General features: G+C 38.7%; 1 protein-coding gene and 1 pseudogene across 3 annotated transcripts; both read left to right on the forward strand.

Moving 5' to 3' along the window:
- The first annotated feature begins 238 nt into the window (after positions 1–238).
- On the forward strand, positions 239–22,806 carry LOC308505530 (sulfotransferase 1C4). Of its 2 annotated transcripts, XM_081067904.1 has the most exons (8): positions 250–663; positions 1,510–1,635; positions 2,675–2,772; positions 3,071–3,197; positions 3,412–3,506; positions 9,813–9,993; positions 10,882–10,993; positions 15,767–22,806. In XM_081067904.1, coding segments are annotated over exons 1-8 (909 nt in total). In that variant the 5' UTR covers positions 250–494; the 3' UTR covers positions 15,768–22,806. The 2 variants fall into 2 exon arrangements, with proteins under 2 accessions (XP_080924029.1, XP_080924030.1); XM_081067903.1 differs by lacking the exon at positions 15,767–22,806 and having other exon boundaries at positions 239–663; positions 10,882–15,174.
- Positions 3,550–9,840, forward strand: LOC308505528 (heat shock protein HSP 90-beta-like; annotated as a pseudogene). Its single transcript has one exon. The product of its transcript is annotated as a heat shock protein HSP 90-beta-like (transcript).
- Positions 22,807–22,843: the final 37 nt, after the last annotated feature.

Here is a 22,843-nt window from a genome sequence, read left to right on the forward strand (position 1 = left end):
GCCTTTCTGAGAAATTATTCTGTGTTGCAACTTGTAATTCCACCAACAAATTCGCTCCAACGTTTTACTTAGTTTAAATTTCCCAGAAGAAACAATCGGTAAAAGTGTGAATTGTTTTTTAAACATAAAAATGAAACTGGCACTAACTCTTGTTAAACCAATACAGAAGAGCAGGACTGAGTATGAACATGACACAGCTGCCTGGATTGGTGAGTGCCCTGGGTATTATGTAACAGTCTGACCAGGGAGGAGGGCTGGAGCTCTTTAGGGAAACGCCTGTGTACAAAGTACTAAACAATAATTCCTTGCTCCCTGGAACTTGATCCAGAGGGCCTATATAGCTAGCTTTCCCTTGATTTCCAGCCATTAGCAGGCTGTCCTAGGAAGGGCTTGCAGTCTGAGTTTTGCATTGTCTGTATGACATCAAGAATACAACTTTGTGCTGACTGAAAGGTAACATTTTATCTGGAATAGTACTCTGATTTCTGACACTAATGGCCTTAAACAAAATGGAGGGTTTCAAATTTGATGGAACAGAGCGTCTAGCTGCGGACTATGTGAAGGGAATTCTTCAACCCATTACCACTTGTGCCATCTGGGATCAGATCTGGAACTTCCAAGCCAAGCCTGATGATCTACTTGTTTCTACCTATCCTAAAGCAGGTAGGTGGAAGGGGAGAGGGCAAGGTGAAGAAAGGGATAGGAAAGTGAGTGGGAAAGAGGCGTTAATAATGAAATAAAGAAATTCATCTGGGTTTGAGTGGAAAATTGTTTACTATGCAGAGTGATATGGCTAAGACAAATTACTTGTGGAAACTGAAACTGCACAAAAAATATTAAAATGACCTACAAATTCTAAGAATTTAATTATTCCTGTGACGTACATTATTTTTTTTTTTACTTCCCCAGAACAGAGTAACTCAAATAGCCAAGAATAAAAGGGCTAGATTTATTGAGTTATTTGAAACTCACTGCAGATCTTGTGAAAAGCTGCTTTGTGTGCATAAGCTAGAAAGGGGATCCCCAGGCTGATTTAAGGAAGAATTCCTGAAGCTATGGTTCTTCAATGCTGATCTCACCTTAGCAGCCCTAAGAAGCCCTCAAAAGTCTCTCAGTAGTTCATGAGAACTACCCTTTCTAAAGAACAGTGCAGCTAAATTAATAGGATAACAATACAAATTAATGGTTGTGACACACACAAAATATATGGTATATGTATCAATATAATGTTCACTTCAAATTATAGTCTTTTAATTAAAAAATCCTACTATGATAAAACAAGCTATAAAGAATGATGTTTTCAGAGTTCCATTATAAACCTTGCTTTAAAATTCACACAGATGGGGAGCATTTGAGATCTTGCTCTAGCATATGTGGTCAGTTTGGCTCAAATAAACTCATAAAATTTTTTTTTTAATTTACATAGATGTTCTAGCAAGTATTTGATCATATTTTAAGGAATAGAGTATACTAAATATCTATGCATCTTTATCTTCCATGTGGAATAAGGAACAACATGGACTCAGGAGATAGTGGATTTGATACAAAATGAAGGTGATGTTGACAAAAGTCTCCGAGCACCTACTCATATACGATTTCCTTTCATCGAACTGATGATCCCATCTGTAGCATGTGGTGAGTATGGAATAGCCATACTGACTATAGTCCTAAATACTATATACCGTATTTTTCTGTATATAGTGTGCACTCACATTTTTGGCCCAAACTTACAGGGGGAAAAATCTTTCATTTTAATTTTTAACTCAAATTTTTGTTTGTTTACATTTAGGTGCTTGTTTTTTTGTATTATAAAGGAATTTTAGCATTTATTTTTTAATATATTATGGTACAAGTAATTATATATAACACATAATTGCAAAACACAAGAATAGATACAAGGTACAAGAAATTTTATGTACCGGTAACAAATTTACGATATTTATGCATCATTGAAGGCCAGAACTCTTTGTCATTGCAAGTTCATCGTAAATTCAACAAAACTGATTATCGTATTCCAGAGTATTATTTTGCATTCGGATATTGTTATTGATTTCTAGAGTTACACTTTTAAATCATACACATAAATAAAAGAATTAAAAATATTTACACAGATACCGAATTAGTACTACCCATGTATAATGTACATCCTTGTTTTTTCCCTCACAAATTTGGGCAAAAAAGTGGTATATACACGGCAAAATATGGTACGTAGAATTTTTACTGTCCAATAGCCTTCACAGAAGTCTAGGCATTCAAACAATTACTGATGGATGTTGTGACTTTGTCTTTTTAAAACTATGTCTAGTCATTGCTGTATTCCAGACATTGCCTAATGGAGTTACTCTCTATATAAAAATAAGTTAAGTTTTGATTCTCCAGTTAGAAATTAATTTTACTCCACAAAGATAAGCCTAAGTAATTTCAGGGTAAAAAGGCTTGAACTTGTTAGGTTCTTATTTATTTGGTTTGTTGTTTGTTACAATTAAAAATTGTTCTAACCAAAAAATTAATGAATGGGTTAGACATATTCTCTCAGATCAGTTCTACAGATAGTTACAGTGCTCTTACAGAGCCTTGAATTGTTCAATTATTCGTAAGGTAGAATAATGAAAGCAGACATATTTTAAAGCAAATAGAGAAAAATAGTGAAAAGTAATAAAAATCAATTTTACAGGTTTGGAACAAGCTAATGCAATGCCCTCACCACGGAACCTGAAAACACATCTTCCCATACAGTTGCTGCCACCATCCTTCCTAGAGAAAAACTGTAAGGTAAAGAGCAAATGGAATTCAGAGTTGTACAACTTAGAATGACCTTAGAGTGGTCTTTAATCAATTTCCTCTTAAAACATTTCACTTATTGTTAAAGAAAAAAAAGAGTCCACCTCTTCACAATAATCAATATGCAAACTGGTATGAATCCTCCCACAAATGGCAAGATCACAAAAATGAAGTATCAGAAAAATTCATCTGTACAAAATGTACCCACCATAACATAATTTGTTTGGGCATTAACTATATAGAGGTCTAATCTTGTTTGTACTTCTTCCCCTCCTCCCACCATTCCCAGATAATCTATGTAGCAAGAAATCCCAAGGACAATATGGTGTCTTATTACCATTTCCATAGGATGAATAAATCACTTCCTGCTCCAGGAACCTGGGAAGAGTATTTTGAGAGTTTTCTGGCTGGTAAAGGTAAGAGAATTCAGCTTTAATTCTGTCCTTTCTCAAAATACTCTATACTCAAATACTCTAAAAAGAAAGAATAATTTCCTTAGAACAGCCAGAGCTCTGCCATCTTTAATGAGAATGAATCATTAATGTGACATTCAAGAATTCTCTTTTCAGTGGAATATTTGTTGGCTGGACTTCTATGACTCATTGCCCTTTTTTTCATCCCATCTTGCAGTATGCTGGGGTTCTTGGTATGACCATGTGAAAGGATGGTGGGAAGCCAAAGACCAACACCGCATTCTCTACCTCTTCTATGAGGACCTGAAGATGGTGAGGGCAGTGATGTGTTTCCATTAGATCATAAAATGCTCCAAGTCATAATGTATGGACCCCATCAAGGGACTCACAGAATGAAATAAGGAACAGAAAATTGCTGCATTTAATTGGCTACCGCTGTCCATGCATCAAAATGTACATGGTATATTATGAGTTTATATGTGACATAGTCTCACCTGAAACTTCCTAGTGCCCCAGGATATGGTACACCTTTTCCTTATAGGCAGAGTATGGCAAAATGTGAATGGTCTCTTTTTTCCCCTTGCATATTTATTTTAAAATTCTGTGTAGAAGGGAAAAATTTTTTGACACATTTTCATCTTTTTCATTAGTACTTGAGGAACATCAGTTTCAAGAAACTGTTTAAGAAATTATGGTGTAATAAAAAATATTAATGATTTAGAGTCAGAATTCTTGAATTCAAATTCTGGCTTTATTGCCTACTGGCAATTATTCTTGGTCAAGACACTTAATAGCTTAAAGACTTAATCAGTCTCCTCAAATTTAAAAAGGAAGTGGTAAAATATACTCCTCCAAGATCTGCTGTCAGGACTAAATGAAATGATGTTCACAGGAGTTTGTTGTAAATGATAACCTACTCAGTATTTGCTGTGACTCTACCGAATACAGAGATCTATGAAGAATTCCAGTCTCTGTTCTTGAATTTATAATTGAAAGCCATGGTACTCAAAAGGTGCTTCACAGACAAGCTGCATGGTCTCTCAGAGCCCACATCAGGCCTGCTAAACCAGAAGATTCTGTTCTACAAGATTTCTAGGGGGGTAGTGTGCACATTACTTTCGATGCACTTCTTTTAGGTTTAATCACAGCTGGGGATTTTCCAGTTGTTTCTATAAAATGTCAAAGATTAATTGAGATATAATTGACATATACCATTATATTAGTTTTAGGTACAACATGATGATTTGATATTTGCATACATTGCAAAATGATCACCTCAGTAAGTCTAGTTAATAACCATCACCACATGTAGTTAATTTTTTTTCCTTGAGATGAGAACTTCTAAGAGCTAGTCGCTCAGCAATTTGCAAATATAAAATACAGCATTATTAACTATAGTCATTATGTTGTACATTACATCCCCAGGATTTACTTACTTTATAAACGAAAGTTTGTACCTTTTAACCCTCATCACCCATTTCACACAACACCCCTCCACACACACACACCTCCTGCAACCACCAATCTGTTCCCTTTATCTATGAGTTCTTTTTTTTTAAATTATTTTTTCAGTTACATTTGACATTCAATATTATTTTTTATTAGTCTCAAGTGCACAATGTAGTGGTTAGGTACTTATATAATTTATGCGGTGATTTCCCCAATTAGTCTAGTACCCAGCTGGCACTACACAGACATGTTGCACATTATTAACTATATTCCCTATGCTGTACTTACATCCCCGTGACTATATTGTAACTACCAATTTGGGTTTCTTAATCCCTTCACCCAGCTCCCCAACCTCCCTCCCCTCTGGCAAGTATCAGTTTGTTCTCTGTATCTATGAGTCTATTTCTGTTTTGTTTGTTCATTTATTTTGTTCTTTAGATTCCACATATAAGTGAGATCATATAGTATTTGTCTTTCTCAGCCTGACTTATTTCACTTAACATAATACACCCTTTAGGTCCATCCATGTTGTTGCAAATGGTAAGAAGTCATTCTTTTTTATGTCCAAGTAATATTTCATTGTCTACATGTACGATCTCTTCTTTATCCAATCATCTATTGATGGGTGCTTAGGTTGCTTCCATATCTTGGCAATTGTAAATAGTGCTGCAGTGAACATAGGGGTGCACATATCTTTTTGAATTAGTGTTTTGGATTTCTTCAGATAAATACCCAGAAGTGGAATTGCTTGGTCACAAAGTAGTTCTATTTTTAATTTTTTGAGAAACTTCCATAATGTTTTCCATAGCAGCTGCACCAATTTGCAATTCTACCAACACTTCACAAGAGTTCCCTTTTCTTCACAACCTTGCCAATACTTGTTTCTTGACTTATTGATAGTAGCCATCCTGACAGGTGTGAGGTGATATCCCCTTGTGATTTTAATTTGAATTTCTCTGATAATTAGTGACGTTCAACATCTTTTCTTATGTTTATTGGCCATGTGTATGTCCTCTTTGGAGAAATGTCTGTTCAGGTCCTCTGCCAATTTTTTAATCAGATTGATTATTATTTTGGTGTTGTGTTGTGTGAGTTCTTTATAAATTTTGGATACAACCCCTTATCAGACAGTATCGTTGGTGAGTATCTTCCATTCAGTAGGGTGTCTTTTCATTTTCTTTTTTTTTTTAAGAAGGTCATGTGTTCTTTATTTGAGAAGTTACTTTTGAACTATGTTGAAATCGACTATGTTCTCACATTTACTTTTTAACCCTTTTCTCCCCTTTTTTCGCCTCCCCCCTTCCCCACTCAGGTTCAAGCCGTTGTTTCTCAGTTTAGTTATGTAGGACACAGCTCCCTGGGCCATGCTGGTATTATGAGCTTTGCACTTTCCCGCAGCTGAGGCAGTCGGTCGCAGGTTGTCGGTCGGCTGCTCACAGCAGTTTAGGACAGCTTTCGCCGACTGCTGGCCACTCACGATGGCTGCCAGCCACTCATGGCAGCACACGGTAGCCCGTGGCCGCACACAGGAGTCAGCAGCAGCTCATGCCAACCTCCAACTGCTCACGGCAGCCCAGCTCCAGGCAGAGCCGTTGTTCACAATCTTAGTTGTAGAGGGCACAGCTCACTGGCCTATGTTGGAATCGAACCGGCAACCTCCGCATTAGGAGCACGGGGCTCCAAACACCTGGGCCATCGGGTTGGCCCTGTTTTCATTTTCTTGATGGTTTCCTTTGCTGTTCAAAACTTTTTAGTTTGATATAGTCCCATTTGTTTATTTTTTCTTTTGATTCCCTTGCCTGAGAAGATAGATTAGAAAAAAATTTACTAAGCCCTTTTAACATCTATGCTTTTTAAGCAACCGTCCATTTAAAGCAGAAGATAGCTGTGGGGTAAACTTTTCCACTTTCCTTCCCCTACCATTTTTTCTAAAGCTACGGTCCTTCCCACAGCCACAGCTTCCCAGGCTTGTAAGTCACTCTGATGAGAAAACAGTGGCTATGTTGGAACTGAGTTCCTGTCAGAGACACCTACCTGGATATGCTGCGCACTAGAGTTCTTAGTCATGGGTACCTCTTAGGTGCCTCATGAGTACAAAAAAGTCCTCTCCCACCCTTCTGCCACCACAGCAATATCTGGGGGCATTTCTAACAATGTCAAAAACAAGAGACAGCCTCCTTTTGGTCAAGTCTTAAATTTTCTGCCTCTATGCTTCTACAATATCTTTGTTCTTGTTATTAGTCTATGGACTCACCCTGTTAGACGTTTAGCTGACCAAGACCCCTCCCATACTGACTTGAGCAGGACATTTGGAAATAAGTCTTGACACTTTTTTTTCGTGAAACAGTCTCCAGGCACTGCATATCATGAGGTGAATGCTTCGCTGACACTAGTCAGTGCTTCCATCTTAAAGCAAGAAAAGCTTAATAATTCTAATTAATAAAAATTTTAAAATGTAGGTTGTCATGTTAAAATTAATCATTTCTGGAAAGTTGAGTATTTGTGAGATAAGATTTTTTGTTTAATTTTAACTCACATGTTACTGATTACTGTTATTCATTCATTTAATAGTCTTTTAAAACTGTTTTTAGTTCTCTTGAACGCTTTTAGCGGTGTGTGAGCCGGTCACAGTCGCTGTCCACCTTTCTTTCTAGTACTTGCATCTCTTCACCTTTAAGATGCCAGAGGAAGTGCACCATGGAGAGGAGGAGGTGGAGACTTTTGCCTTCCAGGCAGAAATTGCCCAACTTATGTCTCTCATCATCAATACTTTCTATTCGAACAAAGAAATTTTCCTTCGGGAATTGATCAGTAATGCTTCTGATGCCTTGGACAAGATATGCTATGAGAGCCTGACTGACCCTTCCAAGTTGGACAGTGGTAAAGAGCCGAAAATTGACATCATCCCTAACCCCCAGGAACGTACTCTGACTCTGGTGGACACTGGCATTGGCATGACCAAGGCTGATCTCATAAATAATCTGGGAACCATTGCCAAGTCTGGTACTAAAGCATTTATGGAGGCTCTTCAGGCTGGTGCAGATATCTCCATGATTGGACAGTTTGGTGTTGGCTTTTATTCTGCCTACCTGGTGGCAGAAAAAGTGGTTGTGATCACAAAGCATAATGATGATGAGCAGTATGCCTGGGAGTCTTCTGCCGGGGAGTCCTTCACTGTATGAGCTGACCATGGTGAGCCCATTGGCCGGGGTACCAAAGTGATCCTGCATCTTAAGGAAGACCAGAGAGAGTACATAGAGGAGAAGTGGGTCAAAGAAGTGGTGAAGAAGCACTCTCAGTTCATAGGGTACCCCATCACCCTTTATTTGGAGAAGGAACGAGAGAAAGAAATCAGTGATGATGAAGCAGAGGAAGAGAAACGTGAGAAGAAAGAGGAGGATAAAGATGATGATGACAAGCCCAAAATTGAAGATGTGGGCTCCGACGACGAAGATAGTGCTAAGGATAAGAAAAAGAAAACAAAGAAGATTAAGGAGAAAGAAATACATCGATCAGGAGGAGCTGAACAAGACCAAGCCCACTTGGACCAGAAACCCTGATGACAGCACCCAGGAGGAATATGGAGAGTTCTACAAGAGCCTTACCAACGATTGGGAAGACCACTTGGCAGTCAAGCATTTCTCTGTGAAGGTCAATTGGAATTCAGGGCCTTGTTATTCATACCCTGTCGGGCTCCTTTTGACCTCTTCGAGAACAAGAAGAACAACATTACACTGTACGTCCGGTGTGTGTTCATCATGGATAGCTGTGATGAGTTGATCCCAGAGTATCTCAACTTCATACGCGGTGTGGTGGACTCTGAGGACCTGCCCTTGAACATCTCCCGAGAAATGTTCCAGCAGAGCAAAATCTTGAAGGTCATTCGTAAAAACATTGTTAAGAAGTGCCTTGAGCTCTTCACCGAGCTGGCAGAAGACAAGGAGAACTATAAGAAGTTCTATGAGGCGTTTTCTAAAAACCTAAAGCTTGGAATCCACGAGGACTCAACCAATCGGCGACGCCTTTTTGAGCTGCTCCGTTATCACACCTCCCAGTCTGGAGACGAAATGACTTCTCTTTCAGAATATGTCTCGCACATGAAAGAGACCCAGAAGTGCATCTATTACATCACTGGTGAGAGCAAAGAGCAGGTTGCCAACTCGGCTTTTGTGGAGCGAGTGCGGAAGCGAGGCTTCGAGTTCGTGTATATGACAGAGCCTATCGATGAGTACTGTGTACAACAGCTCAAGGAATTTGACGGGAAGAGCCTGGTCTCAGTTACCAAGGAGGGCCTGGAGCTCCCCGAGGATGAAGAGGAGAAGAAGAAAATGGAAGAGAGCAAGGCCAAGTTTGAGAACCTCTGCAAACTCATGAAAGAAATCTTGGATAAGAAGGTTGAGAAGGTGACAATCTCCAATAGGCTTGTGTCTTCACCCTGCTGCATCATGACGAGCACCTACGGCTGGACAGCCAACATGGAGCGGATCATGAAAGCCCAGGCCCTTCGGGACAACTCGATGATGGGCTACATGATGGCCAAGAAGCACCTGGAGATCAACCCCAACCACCCAATCGTGGAGACCCTGCAGCAGAAGGCGGAAGCCAACAAGAATGACAAGGCTGTCAAGGACCTTGTGGTGCTGCTGTTTGAAACCGCGCTGCTGTCCTCTGGCTTCTCCCTTGAGGATCCCAGAACCAATCCAACCGCATCTACCGCATGATCAAGCTAGGCCTAGGCATTGATAAAGATGAAGTGACAGCAGAAGAACCCAGTGCTGCTGTTCCAGCCGAGATCCGCCCCCTGGAGGGTGATGAGGATGCATCTCGCATGGAAGAAGTAGATTAGGAGTTCTACCTGCAGATGTGTGCCCTGTGGATAGTGTCCGTGGCTCCCCCAGCAGCCCTGGGTGGCCCTGGCCCACCTGGCTTCCTCTGCTCATGTCTAGTGGTTTTCTCCTCTCCTGTCTTTCTGCCTAAGGTGGGGATACAAGGGCCTCCAGCCTTCCCTTCCCACATTTGACATTGGGGGTTTGGATGTTGTGTGTTGTGGGAGTTTTTGTTTATTTTGTTCTGAAATTAAAGTATGCAAAATAAAGAAGATGCAGTTTTATACAAAAAAAAAATAACTTTTATATCAAATCTTCACTTTTCTTTTCACTCTGATCATAGAACCCAAAGCATGAAATTCGGAAGCTGGCAGAATTCATTGGAAAGAACCTAGATGATGAAGTTCTAGATAAAATTATCCATCACACTTCATTTGACATTATGAAGCAAAATCCAATGGCAAACTATTCATCAGTTCCTACTGAAATCATGAACCACTCTATTTCTCCATTCATGAGAAAAGGTATTTGTGTTTTCTTAGTCACAATCTTATAAGGACTGCCCAATATTTCAGAGTCTCAGGGGATTTTTCTTTTGTATGGATAAGAAAAATAAGGTCTATAATGAATGATTCCAGGAAAAGAAGTATGACTTCACTTCACAGATGAAATGAAAACAATGTTTTAGCCACAATTGGAGAGTGAGGCTTGGTGTCTAAATCCAACCCTTTATCCTCATTTCCTCCAGATTCTGGCTGATAAGGTGAAAATACACAGAATTAATTCAGATGGACCAAAGAATCCATTTTAAAGATGGTTCTAGGCTATCATTTAGATTCATTCATTCAAAAATACTTACTGAGGGGCCATAATGTGCCAGGCACTGTTCTAGATAATGTTCAGAGCAGTGAAGAAAACACACAAAAATCCCTTCCATCATGGAAATTATATTCTAGCCATAAATAAAATAAAGAATACACAGAGTAATAGATAATGGTAAGTGCTGTGTAGAAAAAGCCACCTGAGAAAGGTAACAGGGATTGAAATTGAACAACTGAGGGGATCTTTTTTGCTTTCTTCCTCAAAACTGTACCTTGAGTTCTCCCAGAAACAAGCCTCTCTCGGTCCATCCACAGCAGGGAAGCCATTGGTATACGCACATACCATGCTGTGATATGCAAGAGGACAGGAGAAAAAGACCAGCAAGCCCTTCATAGGCTCTCCCTGTCTCACAAATCAGACAAGAATTCCTCTTCCCCTCAGAATGAGAAAGTGGTAGGCTAGCAAGAGAAACGATGTGTCCAATATGGTCCCTTCTAGACAGTGGAGTAGAAATCATCACACAAAAACAGAAGAATAGAGAAATACAAATTCCTCCAACAGCTACTGACTCTCCCACATGTCTGTTTCAGGGGAAGTTGGAGACTGGAAACATCACTTTACTGTGGCTCAGAATGAGAGATTTGATGAAGACTACAAGAAGAAAATGGCTAATACCAGTCTAACTTTCCACTTCCAATTCTAGTAAGGAAGAAAACAAAGTTTTTTAGTTTATTATTTCTGGGTAATAATCAACAAAAGTTTTATTACTCAGACTACATGATGTTGGATCCAGACTAGTTGTTTATTGTATTTGTTTTTGTTCACTCTAAAAAAAAGCGATAGAGCTTGCAGAGCTGGGGGCGATGTAGGATGGTGATGTGGAGGGAAGGAGGTTCAACAAATTATTAGTTACAAACATGGCATTATTGCTAATTATCATTATACTTAAGTTTTCTACAGATCGTGTGCTTGTTAACATATTAAAAATGCTTCAGTTCTCACATAAGAATACACTAAAATTTTCAGATTCAGTGTTGGTTCAAGATAACTTTTAAATGCAGCACTGAAATGTGTAAATAGTGACTATTTCATTCAGCAATTTCTTGGTAGCCAAGTAACCATCAAGTGACTCCTTTTCCACATGAAATCTTCACTTCAAGGTTGTTACTATATTTATTCCCATCTCTCACCACAACCTATGTACTTAACTGGACTCTGTTTCCCACCCACAACCAGTGCTACAATTCAGTCCTGGAGTCACATCTTGACTCCCCTCCCTTCAGTGCCTCCATGATCATATTCTAATATTAGCACTATCTGTCAGTTTTATCTCTGTGAATCTCATTTCTATAGCCATGCTTCTGGTTCAGAAACATATTACCTCTTGTCTAGACTAGTGTAAGCTTCCCAACTTATTTCTCTGTTCATCACACATCTGCCAAAGTTCTTTTCCTACAACAAAACTCTGCTTATATTTCTCTTTAGCTCTAAGTTCTTCAGCGATTCTGAATTTTACTACCTGAAAGATAAATCTCAAGCTTTTTAGCCATGAATTCCAAGACAGCTATAACCATATGCTAGTTGATCGCATCCTCCAAACCAACTTTCCAGCTTGATTTCATCTTCTAAATCACCTCTACACTTCAGCAAATTAACCTGTTACTCACTGAGCCCTGATCACATCCTGGAGGTTCCTACCCTACTAGTTTCATTTTCATTGTGCTTCCACAATGAAATTTCCAGAAAGGAAATTTTCTTTCCTTTCTTTCTACCTATCCAAAACATATAACAGGCTTCACTAACCAGCACGTGCCCTCCCATCCCTCCCATCCCTCCTATTCCTGAAGAGATCTTTTGCTCTTCTGAATCCACTACACTTGGTATAATTCTTTTTTTAAAATTAAGATTAAAGTATATTATAGTCTTTCTTGTGCTTAATAAATTTTGTTTTGTTTATTTTTCTCCAAGATAGGGACATTGCTATATACTTCATTGCATGCCAAACAGCATATACATGCTCAAAAACAAGTAACTGAAGGAATATACCATTCAAGAAAATTCTAAAAAGTTTACCTTTTATAGTGTAAGTAGTCCCTATAACAGCCGTCATCTATAGCTGTGCTGTCAAATACAGTAGGAACTAGACACATGTGGCTATTTAAATTAATTAGAATTAAACAAAATTCAATTTCAGTTCCTCATTTGCAGCAGCCAAACTTTAAGTGTTCAGTTGCTGTATGTGACTAGGGGCTATCATTTGGACAGTGCATAATATAAAACATTTTTATCATCAAAGAAAGATCTATCAGATAAGACCTTTTATTTTTACAAAAATCATTTGAGTGTGGCATTATTAACCCAATAAGAAAGCCAAAACTAAAGTTAAAAGTTATTAGGTAAGTTATTCAGATGGGAAATACTAACGTGTAGTTTCAAACACAACTCCAGTGGCTCCAAATCCTGGGCTTTTAACTGCTCAAAATAGAGCTTCTCCCTTCCTGTTCCTGCTACAGTCTCAATACAGGTGCCCATCATAATAATGCTAACTAAAGGTTTCATGACTCTGTCCCTGACCCGAAACCAGCCCAGACTGACAAGATGTTGGTCATTCTCCACCAATGATCAAGTGAAGTTTAACAATAGTCTACTTAATGGCTACACCATTCTTATTATTAGTATGTTCTGAAGTAGACAGAGCCCTAAGCTGACTATAGCCTCCCACTTGGCTCCCACTGCATGTGTCCAGTCTAAAACCTGTCCTTTGTAACTTATATCTCTAAGCTCACCCCCTTGAAATTGGGTACAGCAAGAGTCTGCAGGCCCTGATCTGTATGTGGTGCCTTCTGTGGCTGTGTTCCTGTTCTCCCCTTCACACCACCACTCGCCAGGACACCAAAATCTATGTTCTACCCTGCTGCTTTGGATAAACAACTCAGGGGGAGTGGGTCTGAGCTCAGCCCATGGCTCCTGGACTTTTGACCTTGCATTCAAGTGGCTACCTTTTACTTTCCTCCAAACCACCTACACAGTCTTGGCAAGCAAAACCAATCTATACCTTTTGGTTATGTAACCCTAGCCCCAAACAGATCAACTCAAACTGGCCTTAACTTGACCTTTCCCCTCAAGTCTTTGAAATGGTGATTAGCATATCATATTATTGACCTATTCAAGATAATTTCCATTTGAGCAGAGAATTACAATAACGTATAATTACGTTATAACCTTTCTTTGTAACCTTTCTTTGTAACCTTTCTGATTCATCAACTCTATGAAAACATGGTGCACATTCTGTTTTATCACACCTGAGCAATAACCTTTGATTCCTGTGGAGGAAGTCTGGGTATGAATCAAGAAAATATCTTTAAAAACAAACATGTACAGATATGTGAAAAGTAAACTAGTACAAAAAGTCAGTATTGTGATTCTATGTAAAAAAATTTTAAAACCCTCAAATTTATCAGCAATGTTAAGAAATTTGGTATAACTGACAGCCTCAAGAGGCCACCTGGCTCCTGTCCATTTGTTAAGGACCAGTAAAAACATAATTTTAAAAATAAATACATATCACACCAATTCAAACTTAAATCCACACCAATAAAAACTCATCTGTGGATTAGAAATACCACAATGAAATAAGAAATTTGAAAGTAAAGCATTTCTGTCTCACTAGACTCAGAGTACTAATGGAAAATGCAGTATACTTTGAATACCAGATTGGGAGATGTTTATAACAAGGTAAGTACCACTGCTTCCTACAGTACCAGAGAGATTGCAGTCTGGTAGACAGACACCAAAGTGAGCAAGACATTATAAGTTCCTGAGGAAGAAACAGAGACAACCCTCTTTAACTGGGAAAGTGTATGATAAAGACCATAGAGGTCGTTTCCTCCAGAAAAGATTTGAGATGTCCCCTGAATTTATAGCTAGACTAGTTGGTGAAGGTTTTTCTCTTCAAAGCAAATCTATAAAAACTGGGAGAAGTGGCAGTTTTGTTCAAATGCCCAAATCTCAACATAAGATCCCAATACACACAAAGATACAGAGAAACATGGCCCATTAAAGGAATAGAGTAAATCTCCAGAAATTAACCCTAAGAAACAGATATCTATGAATTACCTGACAAAGAATTCAAATAATCATCTTGAAGATGTTTAATGAGCTAAAAGAGAACACAGAAAGACAACTTAATGAAATCACAAAATGCCTGAATAAAATAAGAATATCAATGAAAAGACAGAAATTATTAAAAAAAAAAAAAGAACTAAACAGAAATCCTGGAGCTGAAGAATGCAATAGATTGAAAATTCACTAGAGGGGTTCAACATCAGACTTAATCAAACAGAAGAACAATCAGAGAACTTGAAATCATTTAAAATTATTGAGTCAGAAGAGCAAAAAGAAAGAAGCATGAAGAAAAGTGAAGAGACCCTAAAGTACTTATGAGACACCATCAAGCAAAATGACATACAGTAATCTCCCCTTATCCAACCAGTTTTGTTTTCTATGGTTTCAGCTAACCGTGGTCAACTGCAGTTTGAACATATTAAATGGAAAATTCCACAAATAAACAATTAATAAGTTTTAAATTGGGCACTGTTCTGAGTAGTGTGACGAAATCTCACACTGTCCCGTTCCATCCTGCCTGGGATGTGAATCATCCCATTGTCCAACATATCCACACTGTATACACTATCCACCCATTAGTCATTTAGTTGCCACCTCAGTTATCAGACTGACTGTTGTGGTACTGCAGTGCTTGTGTCCAAGGAACCCTTATTTTATTTAATAATGGCACCAAGGCACAAGAGTAATGATGTTGGTAATTCAGAAATGCCAAAGACAAGCCACAAGGTGCTTCCTTTCAATGAAAAGGTGAAAGTTCTCAACTTAACAAGAAAAACAAAAAATCATATGCTGAAGTTACTGAGATTTATAGTAAGAACAAATCTATCTATGAAATAGTGAAGGAAAAAGAAATTTGTGCTAGTTTTGCTGTCACATCTTACTATAAAAGCTACAGCCACAGTATGTACTACAGCCACAGTACCTAAGTACATAAATACATAATTAAAATAGAAAAAGCTTTAAAATTTGTAGGTAGAAGACATGACATCATGGCTTGATGATCCTCCTTCTGACATATTACCAGTCAGTAGCAGCCTAAGACCACATCACAATATCACCTATGTCATTCACACATCACCTATGTCATTCACCTCACTTCATCTTATCACAGAGGCATTGTATTATTTCACATCATTACTAGCAGAAGAGTAAGTACTGTACAATAATATATTTTGAGAGAGAAAAACCACATTCACATAACTTTTATTACAGTATATTGTTATAATGTACTATTTTATGATTGTTGCTAATCTCTTACCATGCCTGTTTTATAAATTAAACTTTATAATAGGTATGTAGGCATACAAAAAATAGAGTATGTATAAAGTTCAGTACTATCTGTTGTTTCAGGCATCCACTGGGGGTCTTGAAACATATCTACCATGGATGAGGAGGGACTACTAGACCCATTGTGAGTGTTCCAGAGAGCAAGAAAGGTTATTTCAAGAGAATAGCTGAAAACTCCCCAAATCTGAGGAAAGAAGTAGAAGGACAAATTCAAAAATCTCAATGAACTCCACTAAAATAAACTGAAATAAATCTATACTGAGACACATTATGATATGCTGTCAAAAGTCATAAAGGGCTGGCCTGGTGACTCAGGTGGTTAAAGTGCCGTGCTCCTAACGCTGAGGTCGCTGGTTCAATTCCCACATGGGCCAATAAGCTGTGCCCTTTACAGCTAAGATTGTGAACAATTGCTCTCCCTGGAGCTGGGCAGCCGTGAGCAGCCAGAGGTTGACATGGGCTGCTGCGGAGCTTCCATGGGCTGCTGTGGGCTGCCCTGGACTACCATGTGCTGCTACGGTCGGCCAGAGGCCATCATGAGTGGCCAGCAGCCAGCAAGAGCTGCTGTGAGCTGCTGTGAGCATCCGACTGACGACCGGTGACTGACTACGTCAGCAGGGAGGAGTGCGAGGCTCATAATACTAGCATGGGCCAGGGAGCTGTGTCCTACACAACTAGACTGAGAAACAACAGCTTGAAGCAGAGTGGTGTGGGGGGGTGGGGAAAATAAGGGGAGGGGAAAGTCACAAAGAGGGAATTATGACAGCAGACAACAACTCATCACATACAAAGGAGCCACTATAACTTTGTCAGCATATTTCTAGGCAGAAATCTTGCAGGCCAGAAGACAGATGATATATTCAAAGTGCTTAAAGGAAAACAACAACAACAACAAAAACCCTGCCAACCAAGAATACTATACCTGCAAAAAAAAAAAAAATGAAGGAGAGAAGGACTCTGGGAAGACGACAGAGTAGGAAGCACTGGGAATCTGTCTTCCCACCTAAAGAACAACTGCACTGACAGAATTGTCTGAATTAACTATTTTGGAACTTTGGAGTCCACTAAAATCTTGGAAGATGAATTGTGGTTAATTTTAGTCAATTTCAGTTAGTACAGTAGCAGTTCCCATAACCTCCCCAGCACCATGGCAGGCAACTATACATATGTTCCTAAAGCAACATGCACACAGTTTGTGGGGGTAGCCAGAGTGGGCAAAAATGACTCTCTCCTCCAAATATCAGGTGTCTGTGCTCTGGTCACTGATTGCTGCTAATGATCAAATAGGTGCAAAGAGGTAGGCAGCCATTGTTCTTATACCTATCCCATTGTTGTTAGCCTTTCCCTGTCTGGATAAAGTAATTTCCAGGGGTATAAAGGGCCATTGCCCTTTTTCCCCTTCGTTTTTATTTTTCCTCTTTTGGGACTCAGACATTAAAGACTAGAACATTCAAAAGCTACTACAACTACTGGGAAAATAAGAAAGTGGTTGTATATGCCCAGGGAAAGGTGCAGGCTCAGAAAAGACTTGATAAAACTAAGTCTACACCTCAGGAAGATCCTTGACAGAGACAGCTTAATACAATTAAAAGACAGTAATAAAAAAAAAAAAAAAACAGAATACCCTAAGGAAGAGGAGAATCTGATATCCAAGTTATCATATTATTAAATTCAAATGTCTAGACAAAAAACAAACAAACAAACAAATAAAAAACCCACAAAGTATGGCCCCTCCAAAAGAAAAAATAAATCAACAGAAACTATCCCTGAAAAATACCTGATAGCAGCTCTAGTAGACAAAAACGATAAAACAAGTATCTTAAAGATTCTCAAATAATTAAAAAAGATGTGGGTAAAGTCAAGAATGTGAGTTCTGAACAAAATGAAATATCAATAGATAGAAAACCTAAAAAGAAAGGAAAAAACAAAAACAAAAATAGAACTTCTAGACCTGAAAACTACAATAACTGAAATGAACAACTCACTAGAAGTGATCAAAGACAAATTTCAGAAGGAAAAAAAAAGAATCAGCAAATTTTCAGACAGAATGATGGAAATTACTTAATCTGAGGAATAGAAAGACAAAGAATGAAGAAAAGTGAACAGAGCTTAAGATACCTGTGGGAAACCATGAAAAGGACCAACATACATATTGTGGGCGTTCAAGAAGGAGAAGAGATAGAGAAATGGTCAGAGAGAATACTTGAAGAAATAATAGCCAAAAATGTCCCAAATAGGAATATCCCCAAAACTCAAAAATTCCAAGCAAGCTTAACTTGAAGAGAACCACGCCAAGACACTTTACAATCAAACTTTCAAAAGAAAAAGACAGACAGAACCTTGAAGAAACAAAGAGAAGAGACTCTTAATATGTAAGGGACCTTTCCATAATAGTAGATTTGTCATCAGAAATTTCAATGGCCAAAAGGCAGTGGGCTGATATATTCAAAGTGCTAAAAGAAAAAAACTGTCAACAGAAATCCTATAGCCAGCAAAATTGTCCTTCAAAAATGAAAGAGAAATTAAGACATTCCCAAATAAACAAAAAGGTGAGGGATTTTGTTGCCATTAGACCTGCCCTACAAGAAATGTTCAATGGAGTTCTGCAGGGTGAAATATAAGGATGCCAGACAGTAACTCAAAGCCATATGAAGGAATAAAGGATTATTCAATGAATGTAGATACATGGGCAATATTACTGTAACAACAGTTTGTAACTTCACTTTTTGTTTCTTATACGATTTAAGAAACTAATACATTTAAAAATTTTTATTAAACTAAGAGCTAGTATTATAGTAATGGTGATTTGTAATTCCATTTTTCTACATAATTTGAGACAGTAATGTATTTAAAAGAATTAGTTCTCTATGTTTTGGGGCAAACAATGTATAAAGATGTAAGTTTATGACAACACAAATAGGGGTTGGGATGAAACTGTGAAAGGAGCAGAATTTGTATGTTATTGATGTTAAGCTGGCATAATTCAAATGAGATTGTTATAACTTTAGAGTGTTAAAGATAACGCCAATGGGGGGTTCAGTCAAGATGGCAGAGCAGGTAAACGCTGTGCTTGACTCCTCACATCACTGCATTAAAACTACAACTAAATTATAGAACAATCAATCTGGAAAAACATCTGAAGACTAGTTGAACAGAAGTCCTATAACTAAGGATATAAAGAAGAAGCCACATTGAGACTAGTGGGAGGGGCAGAGATGTGAAACAGGCTGGCCCCACACCCAGGTTGGAAAAGATATCTTAGCTACAGAGGTCCCTCCTGAGGAGCCTGGGGTCCCAGTCATACACTGAGCTCCCCAGTCCAGAGCACCACTGCTGGGAAGAAGATTCAGCACATCAGGCTGTGAAAATCAGTGGGGATTCCATCTGTCTGAGTGAGATGGAAGGCTGTGGAAACCCAGACATCCTCTTATGAGGCCAGTGCACGGAATCTTTCATTCCCAGACACTCACTCTGGGCTCCAGTGCAGGGATAATGGACCAGGAGGTGCCAGAGACATACAGGGAAAGACTGATTTATGTGGTTTCAGGGCAGGGGCTGGAGGGACAACCGTCATTGTTCCTGTTTTGAGCCCTCCTTCCCTGCAGCCTGTGAGTAGGCACCATTTTTCCAATGTTGAGACCTCCTCCAATATTGCCAAGTCTGAATCTCCATTGGCCTGCTGAAATCCACTTGCTCCACCCTTGTAAGTGTATGGGACTCCATACCACCCAAGTCACACATCATCAGAGTCTCTTTCAACAGTGGATAGACTCTGCTGCAATCTTTCATGGACAACTTTTTGGGGTTCATAGGCCCCAGGTGGGCAAGAGTTGGCCTCAATGTGCTCTGAGCCTTTTGCTGAGTGATCCCAGGTTCAATACTGTTGCCAAACCTGAATCTGCATTAATCTAGTAAACACCACTCACCCCACCCTGGTGACTCCCTGAGACTCCACCTCACACAAATCACATACTTCCAAGGCTCTTTCAGCGGCTGAGCCTTACAGACAGCTGGCAGGTAGCATCAGGCCTCAGAGTGCCCTCGACCTTTTGTTAGGCTGCCTTAGGCCAGTACTTGTGGCAGCCTAACCGAAACTGGTCTCGGTTTCATTAAAATGCCAAGGTTAAAGACAAAGAAAGTATCTTAAAAGCAGCAAGAGTAAAGCAGTTACCTACAAGGGAGCTCCCATGAAACTATAAAAAGTAACAAGTATAAAACGAAGAATACAATAACTGAAATTAAGAATGCACTAGAAGGAATCACTAGCAGAATAGAAGACACAGATAATCTAATCATCCATTTGGAAAACGAGGTAGCAGAAAACACTAAGTCAGAACAGCAAAAAGAAAAACAAATTTTTTTTTTAAATGAGGATAGTTTAAGAGACCTCATCGAAAGTAACAATATTTGCATCATTGGGGTACCAGAAAGAGAAGAGAGAAAGGAAGGGATTGAAAACTTGTTTGAAGAAATAATGACTGAAAACTTTCATAACCTGGTGAAGGAAATAGACACTACTACAAGTCCAGAAAGAGCAGAGAGTCCCAAACAAGATGAACCCAAAAGGCCCACACCAAGACACATCATAATTAAAATGGCAAAAATTAAAGACAGAGAGAATTCTAAAGCAGCAAGAGAAAAGCAGTTAGTTACCTACAAGGAAGCCCCCATAAAACTATCAGCTGATTTCTCAACAGAAACTTTGCAGGCCAGCAGGGACTGACACAAAATATTCAATCTGATGAAAAGCAAGGACCTACAACCAAGGGTACTTTAACCAGCAGGGCTATCATTTAAAATCAAAAGACGGATAAAGAGCTTCCCAGACAAGAAATAGCTAAAGGAGTCCATCACTACTAAACCAGTATTACAAGGAATCTTAGTGGGACTTTTTTAAGTTGGAAAAAAGGATCAAAATTATGAATCATAAAATGGCAATAGCTACATATCTATCAAGAATTACTTTCAATGTAAATGGAATAAATGCTCCAATCAAAACATATAGGAGGGCTGAATGAATAAGAAAACAAAACCCTTACATATGTTGCCTACAAGAGGTACACTTCAGATTGAAAGACATACACTGACAGAAAATGAAGGGATGGGAAATGTTATTTCATTAAAATGGAAGGAAAAAAAAAGCTGGGGTAGCAATACTTATGCCAGACAAAATAGTCTTTAAAACAGGGCCTATAACAAGAGACAAACAAGGATCCAATAATCCCACTTCTGGATATTTATCTAAATAAACCCAAACGCTATTTCAAGGGAACATGTGGATCTATATGTTCATTGTAGCATTGTTTACAATGGCCAAAATGTGGAGGCAGCCTGGGTACCTGTTGATGGAAGAATGGTACATATATATAATGGAACATTACTCGGCCATGGAAGGAAATGGGTTATTGCCATCTGTGGTGGAATGGATCGACCTGGAGGAGATTGTCCTGAATGGATATGTTAGACAGAGAAAGACAAATACCATATGACCTCACTTATATGTGGAATCTAAAGAACAAAATGAACACACATGCACACACACACACACACAAAAACAGAAACAAACTCATAGATACAGGGAACATTTTGATGGTTGCCAGATGGGAGGGGTTTGGGGTGATAGATGCAAGGGTGAAAAAGGTGAAGAGATTAAGAAGTACAAATTGATAGTTACAAAGTAGCCATGATGATGTAAAGTAAAGCATACGGGACATAGTCAATGATATGGTAATAACTACCTATAGTGCTAGGTGGGTACTAGACTAGCCAGGGGTACCACTTTTTATGCCGTACACCCTATGCTGAGTGATCCCAGGTTCACATGTATTTATATGAAATTAATATAAAATAATATTGAATGTCAACTGTAATTGAAAAATTAAAAAGGGTGGGGAAAACGGTGAAGGGGAATAAAAGGTCCAAATGTCCAGGTATAAAGCAAGTAAGTCATGGGGATGTAATGTACAGCATAGGAAATAAAGTCAATAACATTGTGATAGAATGGTGCCGTGTCAGATGGTTGTTGATCACATCTTTTTTGGGGGGGAGCAGGGGGATATTGGGAAACAGTGTGTTTTTCCAGGATGTCAAGTCGTTGTTTTTTTCAATCTAGTTGTGGGGGCGCAGGTCAGTTCCAAGCTAAAGCAGTTGTTTTCAATCTAATCGTGGAGGGCTCAGTTCCTTGGCCCATGTGGGAATCGAACTGGCGGCCTTGTTGTTAAGAGCTTGCACTCTAACCAACTGAGCCATCCGGCCGACCCGATCACTTCTTTAGGTATATAAATGCTGAATAACTATGGTGTAGACCTGAAGCTAATATAATATTGTATGCTAGCTATATTTTAACAAAAATCTTAAAAAATAAATTTAAAAATTCAAAATATAACTACCTCATGACCCAGCAATTCCACTTCTGATTATTTATCTGAAGAAAACAAAAACACTAATTCGACAAGATATATGCACCCCTATGTTCACTGCAGCATTATTCACAATAGATCAGATATGGAAAGAACCTAAGTGTCCATCTATGGATGAATAGATAAAGAAGAATAAGTGAGATACACACACACATACACAATGTAATACTATTCAGCCATTTAAAAAGAAAGAAATCTTGCCACTTGTGATAGCATGGATGGCCCTTGAGGGAATTATGCTAAGTAAAAAGTCAGACAGAAGAAGACATATTCTGTATGATTTTACTTATACGTGGCATCTAAAAAACAAAACAAACAAAAGAAAACTGATAGACACTGATAATACAACTGTGGTTGCTAGGTTAGGAGGTGTGGAGGTGGGCGAAATGGGTGAACAGGGTAAAGAGGTACAGATTTCCAATTATAAAGTTAGTGCTAGAGATGTAATGTACAGCACAGTGACTACTGAATACTGTATGGCATATCTGAAAGTCGCCAAGAGAGTAAATCCTGTAAGTTCTCATCATAAGAAAACAATATTTTGTAACTTTGTATGATGATGGGTGACATCTAGATTTACTGTGGTGATCATTTCACAGTGTATACAGCTTTCAAATCATGTTGTTTACCTGAAACTAATGTAATGTTGAATGTCAATTATACCTCAATAAAAACATGCAGTTGTGATCTAGAAGTCAAATTCATAGAGACCGAAAGTAGA

Source organism: Rhinolophus hipposideros (assembly GCF_964194185.1).
Source record: "Rhinolophus hipposideros genome assembly, chromosome: 12".
Taxonomy (NCBI): domain Eukaryota; kingdom Metazoa; phylum Chordata; class Mammalia; order Chiroptera; family Rhinolophidae; genus Rhinolophus; species Rhinolophus hipposideros.